This window comes from Dendrobium catenatum, unplaced genomic scaffold, assembly GCF_001605985.2.
Source record: "Dendrobium catenatum unplaced genomic scaffold, ASM160598v2 fragScaff_scaffold_604, whole genome shotgun sequence".
NCBI lineage: Eukaryota > Viridiplantae > Streptophyta > Magnoliopsida > Asparagales > Orchidaceae > Dendrobium > Dendrobium catenatum.
In genome coordinates, this window is record NW_021319066.1 from 363,647 (window position 1) to 374,431 (window position 10,785).

Below are 10,785 nucleotides of genomic sequence, written 5' to 3' on the forward strand. Positions count from 1 at the left end.
TACTAACATTTCAGGAAAAACAAACTCCAGACTACGAAGACTTCAAATTAAATTCAGCATGAGATACATTGTAAAATTTGAAGCTTGCACTTTTCTTTAAAATCAAATTGAAAGGGAGTGATTGTAATTTGAGTGAATAAAAACATACACACATACATAAGGAGATCATATAAAATGTTTATACTGATCGTACTGGACGATATTCGTTCGTACAGGACGATCAGACAGTTATCTCCTATAGAGCATATGGAACGAATAGGAACTTGCTCGAAAAATTTTTCTAAGTCCTATTCGTCCAGGACGAAATTAATTATCGTCCAGGACGATTGGTTCACTGTAAAATTTTCATCCAGACGAATTTAAATTATCGTCCGTGGCGACTGGTCCTCTGGAAAAATTTCGTCCAGACGAAATCAAAAATAGTCCAGGACGATCTGAACTCTGGAAAATTTTCGTCCAGACGAAAATAAATTATCGTCTGTGGTGACTGGTCCTTTAAGAAAATTTTGTCCCGACGAAAACAAAAATCATCCAGGACGATCGGAACTCTGGAAAATTTTCGTCCAGACGAAAATAAATTATCGTCCGCAGTGATTAATTTTCTGGAAAATTTTCGTCCAGACGAAGTCAAGAATCATCCATCACATGCACTTTTTATGACAATTATTTGTAGTTGATATATATTTACCGCAAATTATTACTTTGCAATAAATTATTACAAAAAATTTCTGTCACAAAACACTGATGCCACAAAATCTATGTGACGAATCTTATTATGACGACATTCAAGCAGCATAAAATTATTGCTGGCAATCGCACCCCTCGCAGATAAATTTTAAAAATTGCAACAGGCATTGTTCAATTGCAGCATATATTCATCATTAGGATTAATCCAAACATTACAAATTGGGATCAATGGGATTATATACAATTGTAAAGAAACTAAGAATTCATTTAGGACGGTTTTAAGTCATTGCTTTTTGTTTGCTGCATTAATAAATTTTTATTCTAAAATTATTTATAAAAAAAAAAGTAAGAAAGTTGTCCCAAACGAAGCCTTTGTTTGGGACAATTTTTTTACTGCATTATAAAGCTGTTTTTTAAAGTTGTCCCAAACAAGGACTAAGTCGTTGTTTGTGTCAACTTTCTCATTACTTTCATTTTCAAATTGCAACAACAATTTCGATTGGGTTATTACTTTTCATTACTTTTGTTGCGGGCTAGAATATACGCGGCGATAGAGTTAGAGTCATACGTCTTAGCGTTGCACATATATCCAGCTCACACACATAACAAGATTTTTTACGTGGAAAACCCTGAAAAGGGGAAAAACCACGAGGCCTGGCCCAATAGAAAGTGATTCCACTAGAATTTGAGTAGGTTACATCGGGATGACTCGTCCTTGTGGGCGATCATATTACAAATGTTGACTATAAAATTGAAATCTAGTGACAAACAAGAATGCTAGTCCGGCGTTACTTGTGGTCTGGTACAATTTCGGGCCTCATGTGGTGGTCCGGCAAAACTTCAGGCCTCGGGGAGTGGTCCGGCGGAACTCAGGGCCTCAAGTGGTGGTCTGGCGGAGGTGAGGGACTTAAGTGGTGGTCCGGCGGAGCTTAGGGCCTTAAGTTGAGGTTCGGCGGAGGTGAGGGCCTCAAGTTGTGGTCCGACGAAGGTGAGGGCCTCGAGTTGTGGTCCGATTAGGGTGAGGGCGTCAAGTGGTGGTCTGGCGGAGCTCAGGACCTCAAGTGGTGGTCCGACGGAACTCAATGGTGGTCGAGGAGGAGCAAGGAGGCATGAGCGATCTCCGATCTCTCTCTTTGAATCCTTTGGTTTGGGTCACTTTTCAAGAGAAAATGGGAGCTCTATTTAAAGATTTTTTGAGTGGCATGACCCGTAAATAGGTGGGAGATCAAGGTTAAATGAGGAGTGGTTGGATGGACAACCGATGTTGAATCTCTTGCTCATGGACCGTTTGATGGACATTTGAATGTCTTAGTGATGTTGAAATTCAGTGATCTTAGACTCATTGGATTTGTCTCGTCGAGCTGCTCGATTCGACTATAAGCACATTATGTTTGGAAACCGTTTGGTAATCCAAATTGTGGTCCTTGACTTGGACCCATTTGGGCTCGGATAGGGTTTGATTTGGTGTCGTTGGGTTCGTATTATTGAGTTGTTCAGTTTGACTGTAAGTTTGTTGAAATCAAAACTCAGATGGTTTCAATTAATTTTGGGAGTTTCCAACTTGATTTTGCATCGAGATTCGTGCCCCGCTCAAGATAATTTTTTAATGATGTATCAACTTTCAAAAAATTTAACTACTTTTTATATCAACTTAAAAATTTTAAATTTTCATTGTTAGCTTTATAACTATTTTTACAAAAAGAAAAAAACTGTAGTCAATTCATTGCTCGGTATTATTAATTCAATCTTTGGATAGTTGTTGTGCTCTTTTTACCTTGTTCAACATAGTAAATTATTATACTGCATTTAAATATTGTGAAAAAATATTTAATAACTTTTTTTTAAAAAAAATTAGATTGATATTTGTGACCTATTGAGTTATTTTAGGTCATTATTGTTTTGCATTTTATTTTTAGGATCAGTGAAAGAGAATAAATTTTTTTATTAGCAATTTCAGGAATCGTATCTTAATCTATAGTTTTTTTTTTTTTTTGCACAATCATGGCTAGTTTTATCATTCAATTATTTAGCATATGTTTATTGCCATATACTATTTTTTATTTTTTTTTGTGGAGAAATTCTAAGTAAATATTATATCCAACATCCATCATGCTTAAAATTAAACATAATGTTGAACAAAAAGCAAAATCACAGAACAAAATGACATGAATTTACTTGCTTGCAAAGGGTCTAAAGAACATGAACTCCCAAGGACAAAATTTCCAGTCCATAGAATCAGAACTAAATTATACCGATTTTGTTTGCAACATCAAGAGCATCATAATCTGGAGTCAAGCGAACACAAGCCTTCTTTGTACCATCAGGCCTGATCAACATGTTAACTTTCTTTGTCTGAATGTCGTACATCTTCTTTACAGCCGCCTTAATCTTCTTTTTATCAGCTCGGATGTCAACGATGAAAACAAGAGTATTGTTGTCTTCAATTTTCTTCATGGCAGATTCAGTAGTCAAAGGGTACTTGAGGATTTGGTAATGGTTGAGCTTGTTTCTGGGAGGAGCACTGATTCTGGGGTATTTTGGTTCTCTGGGCTTCTTCTGTGTTTTCGGACGGTGAAAAGTCACAGAAGTGCAGATCTTCTTTGCCTTCTTCTTAATGGAAGAAGCACCTGACTTCACTGCCTTGGCAACCTTCACTGCTTGAGACTTGGCATCAGACTTCTTGGAGGTAGCTTTTGCTGGCGGTGCCATCGGGTGATGCGCAGTAAAATTCCAATAAGTTACTTACCGTTGTCCCAAGTTTGCAGGCCGAGCACTCTCCAAGCGCCTCCCTTCTGGTGGCCAAGCCCTAGCGTTAGGGTAAACGGAACGATGCTTATTGCCCTATACTATAATTGTGTATATGTCAAAGAAATTTTGTGGATGAGTTTATTTCAGCACTTTGGGTGTTTTAATAGCTCTGTTGTCAATTGTTGATTGGTTTAAAGTGAATACTAGAAAAAAATTTAAATCATTTTTAAAACTAGATCTTGAGATTTGCCTGTTAGAGCTGATCAACACGATAGGATATACCAATCAGCAGATCTCGTCAGGTTTTTTTGTGACATATGTATACAAAAAAAAAACATGATGAGCATAAATGTTGAGACAAAAATTAATTTAAAAATTTTTGGAGTTAAATTCATGATTATGTGAACTCTGATTTTAACAAACTTATGATTAAACTAAACATCTTGACAATATGAACCCAACAATATCAAAAATTGATTCAAACTGAGCCTAAATGATATCAAATCAAACACATGAAGCATAGTTGGAAACTTCATATAATAATAGAATGATCAAATGATCTTCAAATTTGGCATGCTTATAATAAAATCTAGTTGCTTGACAAGATGAATCTAGTGGGCCCAATATCATTTAATTTTAACATCATAACTTACTTTTCTACTAAGTAAATGTTTCATGATTCAAATAATCAATATGAACTATATGCTAAAGTGCTTTGGATTCTAACTAAATTTATCAAAAATGGCTTTATCGAAAAGTTTATAAATAGAGTCTCATTCTCCACAAAGATGAGGTCTAAGATGTGAGAGAAGAAGAGAGTTATCTTGCATTTTCTAGCTCTTACGACCACCGATGACCACCACCAATTATCTCCACCAACGAAGATCGTCAACTCTCGCCAATAACCACTATCTTTTGGGGAAGTAAAACATACAGCTAACACAAATAGAAAATATAAGATGCAACGAAAGAAAGATCATTAAGATTTAATTTGGAAAAAAAATGAAATCAAGAAAAACCTAGGGAGCCACACTACACAAAAATTTGACTACTAAAATTGAGGGAAATAGTACATATCACTCTTTTCTCTCACTCTATCTTTGTATGTACTCCCTTGCATAGTTATTGCACAAAAACAAACAAAGAGATACATCAAAACCATCTTGGGATGCAACCCTTAATGAAAAACCAAAAATAAAAAAATGGGTAGCCCTTTTCCCAGCACCGTGATGCCAAGTTGAGCACCATGAAGCTCAACTCCCTTTTCTACAATATGCCTTATAGCGTCGTAGTAATGAGGTTTGTAGCGCTACAGAGCTCCCTTTCAAAGCTGCAACATCGGGGTTTGGAGCGCTGCATCGCTCCACTCTCTGCTTTTCTCCAAGCAAACTATACAACGTCAGAGCACTCATATACATATCGCCGCAAATGTTGTACGGGAACAAAAAAAATTTGTGCATGGGGAGGACCCCTTGCAATCCCCCAATGAGCTAAACAAACTGAATTAAGGTTAGAACTGTTAATGATACCACGTCAACTTCAGCACAGCAGAAAGCATAAGTCCCTGCTCCACTTCTTGCTGCACTCGTCTCCTTGGCAGGCAGCTTCTCATAACACTTTGCAGCCTTTGTAACTAATTTGGGCATTTTAGTAATTAGACATATAGTAGTCTTTTATCTATAAAAACCTTTGTAACAAATGCTTGGTGGTAAAGAGAAATCACTGTTTACCACATGTCTGAAGCGTTGCTCTGTTCTTCAGCTCAACAGAGCTTTTATGCGATTGTTCAGTAATTTCTCTTAGTCAACATGCTATCAGAGCCATATTTGCTTCACCGCAGTTGATCCCGTTATCTCCATGGGAGACTCTTCGGTTTCACCCTCCACTCCTCCGGCGACAGCTACCACCGTGCCTTCCTCTTCGTCCTTGCCGACTGAAATACCTTCTAACCTCAAGTTTCTTGTATCCAACATCAAGAATGTTATTCACATTCAGCTTCTCCCAGACAACTATCCTACCTGGAGATCGCAAATCTTCAAATTTTTTGTCGCAAATGGATTTTCTGGACACTTGGATGGCAGTACTCCATGTCCACCCAAACAGCTTTACTTCTCAGAAAATCAAATCACTATAAATCCACTGTTTACTTCATGGATTTTGGTGGATCAAAACCTTTCGGTTGCCCTATTTCAACTATATCTCCATCCATTTTACCGCACATACTCAATCTGGACACCTGCTGTTTGATCTGGTCGACTCTAGAACGGCGATTCTTCTCAACAAACCGTTCTAGAGTAATTCAATTAAAGAATGAGTTGCATTCTGTGTCCATGAAAAATCAGTCAATGCAAGAGTATCTTTCTCATGTCAAAAGCCTTGTCGACAATATTACAGCTGTCGGAGGTACTCTTGACTCCGAAGACGTGATTCTCTATATCCTTAATGGCTTACCTACTTCTTACCAATCCTTCAAGACCGCCATTCGCACCAAACTCACTCCAATAAATCTAGATGATTTATATTCACTTCTCTGTAGTGAAGAAGTAAATCAAGTGTCCGACGCGATTAAAGAGATGGCTGTCACTGATTCTGGTCAGCCGCCTGATTCTCAATTTGCTCTAACTACAAATCGTGGGCGTGGGCGTGGCCGTTTCACATATTCGAGAGGTCGTGGACGTGGTCGTCAATCTTCCCCACCATACTCTTCTGCTTCAAGACAGCCAAGATTCAATGGTGATTGCCAAATCTGTGGCAAGCGAGGACATTCCACCATTACTTGTTGGCACCGATCAAATCTGCAATATTCTGCCAACGTTCCTATGACTAATGCTGCATTCTTGGCTGATTCTACCACGACTCCATGGTTTCTTGATAGTGGTGCTACATCGCACCTTACTCCAGATATTCAGGCTCTTCAACAACCCACAGCTTACACCGGTAATGAACACGTTCTCGTTGGCAATGGCAACTCTCTTCCAATCCTTCACTCTGGTAAAGGTTTACTCCCAACACCCAACCGTAAGCTTTCTCTCACACCTCTTCTACATGTTCCACATCTCACTCATAACCTCATTTCAATTTCCAAATTGGTTGAAGACAATAATTGTTCCATTATTTTTAACAAAACTGGTTTTATTGTCAAGGATTTGACGACCAAACAACCAATTCTCCAAGGTCCCTGCCGTAACGGACTATATCCACTGCCATCTCACTCAAATGCTTCAGTTCCTTCCACTACAGCGTTCGTTACCTCCTCCTCATTGTCTGAGCTATGGCACCAACGTTTGGGTCATCCAAACTCTACAACACTAGCAGCTGTTCTCAAGCAAATTTCACCTTTTAGAATTTCCTCTTTTTCAAAAGTCTGTACTTCTTGTGCTCTTGCAAAGAGTCACAAGCAACCTTTTTCTATTTCAAATCATGTATCCACCTTTCCTCTCGAATTAATACATGCTGATGTTTGGGGCCCGTCGTCGATTATTTCACGTGTTGGTTTTCGATATTACTTAATTTTAATAGATGATTACTCACGCTATTCATGGCTCTATCCTTTAAAACAAAAATCCGAAGTTTCATCAACGATTATTTACTTCAAAAATTCGGTTGAAAAACATTTAAATCATACCATACGAACTCTTCGTACAGATGGTGGTGGTGAATTTCTCAATATTCATTTGCGTATTTTTTTAATCAAAAATGGTATTCAACACCAATACTCATGCCCACATACTCCCCAACAAAACGGCGTCTCTGAACGCAAGCACCGTCATCTTCTAGATACTGTCCGTGCACTTCTCATTGACTCAAATCTTCCATTTTCATTTTGGCTCGATGCAACTCTAACGGCCATCTACCTAAAAAACAGACTACCTTCCCCCAATACATCTTTAGTTTCAACTTATCAACTTCTATATCAAACTACACCGAACTACCTACATCTTCGTCGTTTTGGTTGTCGTTGCTATCCCTGGCTTAGACCTTATGCCCCTCATAAATTAGCTCCACGATCTGCTCGTTGTATATTCTTGGGTTATGCCGCAAATCAAAAAGGTTACATATGCTACAATCTTCTCACCAATCGTACCATCATCTCTCGTCATGTTCTCTTTGATGAATCATATACTCCTCCTTTGGACAACATTACTTATGCTAAACCATCACCAAACCCACTCATTCCACCACCGTTCCCACCAAATTTACCCACCACACCAACTAATTATAACTCTGCCACCAATCCACTTATCTCTACTCTACCAATTTCATCTCACTCGTCAACTCCATCTGCTTCCACATCTTCTCAAAATTTATCTCATTCAAACTCTTCTACCCCCTCCATACTTCCTGTAACTATACTGCAAGAACCACCTCGTCATCCTATGACCACTCGGTTACAAACTGGCCATCTAAAACCACGAAATATTCTTGATCTTCAGCATACTATTTCTCCCATTCGAACATGTTATTCTATAGCCGTCAAACATCCTCAATGGCGCGCAGCCATGTCAGCTGAATTCCATGCCTTACAATCTCAAGGCACTTGATCACTTGTTCCACCACCTACAAATCAAAATATTATTGGTTGCAAATGGATTTATCACATCAAACGTCATGCCAACGGGAACATCGCTCGTTACAAAGCTCGGTTGGTTGCCCTAGGCTTCAAACAAGAATATGACATAGACTATCAAGAAACGTTTAGTCCGGTGGTAAAATTCCCAACCATTCGAATGTTTATTACTGTTGCTTTACACCATGATTGGTCGATACTTCAACTAGATGTGGTTAATGCCTTCTTACACGGCAATCTTACTGAAACAATTTATATGTCTCAACCACAAGGATTTCAAGATCCTCAAAATCCCACTCATGTTTGCAAGTTGCATAAAGCACTATATGGACTTAAACAAGCCCCGAGACAATGGTTTGCAACCTTGTCTTCATTTCTTCATACTATTGGTTTTCATATCAGCTCCGCGGATCCATCATTTTTTATTTACAATCAACATGGCATACACATTTACTTGCTCATCTATGTAGATGATATACTCATCTCCGGAAGTGATTCACAATTCATTTCAAATCTACTACAACAGCTGCAACAAAAATTTCAGATTAGAAATCTTGGCATGCTATCACAGTTTCTCGGAATTACGTTCACCAGGTCTCCGACCGAATATCATCTCACCCAGCAATCTTACCTTGAGCAACTATTATCCAATGCAGCAATGTCATCTTGTAAACCTCTTACTACCCCTTTGCTCCTCAAATGGCCAACTGATCCAAACTTGCAAGCAAATTACACCCAGCAAGATCATTTTCGCCACATTGTTGGCTCACTCCAATTCTTAACAAACACAAGACCAGATATTGCTTTTGCAGTCAACAAAATATGTCAGCATATGCATCAGCCGTCTATTGGCCACTTCCAGCTGCTCAAACGAATTCTCATATATTTAAAAGGCACGACATCACTTGGTCTATTTTTGCCCAAGACAGATCTAAATTTAACTGCCTTTGCAGACTCTGATTGGGCTGGCGATGCTATCGATCGCAAATCAACAACTGGCTACTGTATCTTTCTTGGCTCAGCCTTAATTTCCTGGTCTGTTAAGAAGCAATCAACCGTCGCACGATCGTCAACCGAAGCCGAATATCGCTCTCTTGCTGCTTCAGCTGCTGATGTTATATGGCTTCGTCGTCTTTGCCAAGAATTTTCTATAAATCTACCATCCACTCCACTTTATTGTGACAATATATCCGCTATGTCTCTTGCTTCCAATCCAATTTTTCATGCGAGAACGAAACATATAGAAATTGATCATCATTTCATCAGAGACTGTGTTCAAGCTAAACACATTATTATTCATCATGTCTCCTCCGTCGACCAGATAGCCGACATCTTCACCAAGCCATTACATAGTCAAAGACTTGCTCAACTACGTTCCAAACTGCTTGTTCTTCCACACACCAGTTTGAAGGGGACTGTTAATGATACCACGTCAACTTCAGCACAGCAGAAAGCATAAGTCCCTGCTCCACTTCTTGCTGCACTCGTCTCCTTGGCAGGCGGCTTCTCATAACACTTTGCAGCCTTTGTAACTAATTTGGGCATTTTAGTAATTAGACATATATTAGTCTTTTATCTATAAAAACCTTTGTAACAAATGCTTGGTGGTAAAGAGAAATCACTGTTTACCACATGTCTGAAGCGTTGCTCTGTTCTTCAGCTCAACAGAGCTTTTATGCGATTGTTCAGTAATTTCTCTTAGTCAACAAGAACCAACTGTACAACCCGACTAATCATCACAATCAAATTTCATATAAAACTAAAACTATAAGTAATTGCCACCACCATCTACAAAATTTTGCCAGCGTCGCAAATTTTCTAGCACTTAACCCACCGTGCTATTCCCAGTTGGCCAAAATGGGAGACGGAAATTAATTACATTTTTGTTTATTTTATTTCAATCAATTAATTCTTGCCTTACCATTCAACATGAACGTGGCTGCAAAATCTACAACCTTTACAAGAAAATCTTCTTGGTCCGGCTGCTTTGATTAATAGATAGTAATAGTCAAAGTAAGGAAAAGAGGAGTAAGGAACTCTTGGTCCCATAGACTTATCGATTAATTTAATTGGATTGATTGAATTCTGACAATGAGCTGAAGGATTTTCGACAGTAAAAGATTGAAGAGAGAAGACATGGTAGCATGACAGGGATGTGAACTTTTTCATATAATTAAATATGTTACAAATGGCCGACTACTCGATGGGTTTTTTGCAACTTGAGGTTTAAACATATTATAATATGCGGGTAAGTAGGACTGTAAAAAAATTGAATTTAAATAAATTGATTGTTTGTTCTTATTTGACTCCTTTAAATTTCCATGTGTTCATAAATTCATATTTGGCTCTTATACGAATATTATTCATATACGACTTATTCAAATTTACACAGAAAATGAATCAGCTACGAAAAAATCATCAGGTTGCATGCCTATTCATTCATTTTAATCTTATAGGTATTATCAGATCCGAACATAGAGCTACTTTATTTGTTTGTCATATCTTTGCTAGGTGTTTATGGAATTATTATACTTGGTCGGCCAAGTAATTAGGGGGCGGCAGTTCGGTCGCCTATGATAGAAGGACCAATGGGTCAAAAATAGGTTTTTGCCGCATGTGTTGAATGATCTACTCTACACATGAGTGGGCTTACAGGGCTAGGGCTCATAAACCCTTTTATTTACAAATTCATAGATACGGTCATGGTCGGTAACTTTTCAGATCAACGGGATCGAGAAATAGAAGTTATAAAAAAGAGATTTCTTTTCAAAAAAAAAAAAAAA

At 38.3% G+C, this 10,785-nt stretch overlaps 2 protein-coding genes across 2 annotated transcripts; one reads left to right on the forward strand and one right to left on the reverse strand.

Annotated features, from left to right (window-relative positions):
- Positions 1–2,785: 2,785 nt before the first annotated feature.
- Positions 2,786–3,514, reverse strand: LOC110100752 (60S ribosomal protein L23A). Its single transcript, XM_020828400.2, has one exon. The coding sequence runs from the start codon at positions 3,394–3,396 to the stop codon at positions 2,929–2,931; it is 468 nt and encodes a 155-aa protein (XP_020684059.1). The 5' UTR covers positions 3,397–3,514; the 3' UTR covers positions 2,786–2,928.
- Positions 3,515–8,162: 4,648 nt separating this feature from the next.
- LOC110100751 (uncharacterized mitochondrial protein AtMg00810-like) lies at positions 8,163–9,461 on the forward strand. The gene has a single exon (XM_020828398.1). It carries the CDS (start codon positions 8,163–8,165, stop codon positions 9,459–9,461), a length of 1,299 nt encoding a protein of 432 aa, XP_020684057.1.
- The last annotated feature ends 1,324 nt before the right edge of the window (positions 9,462–10,785 follow it).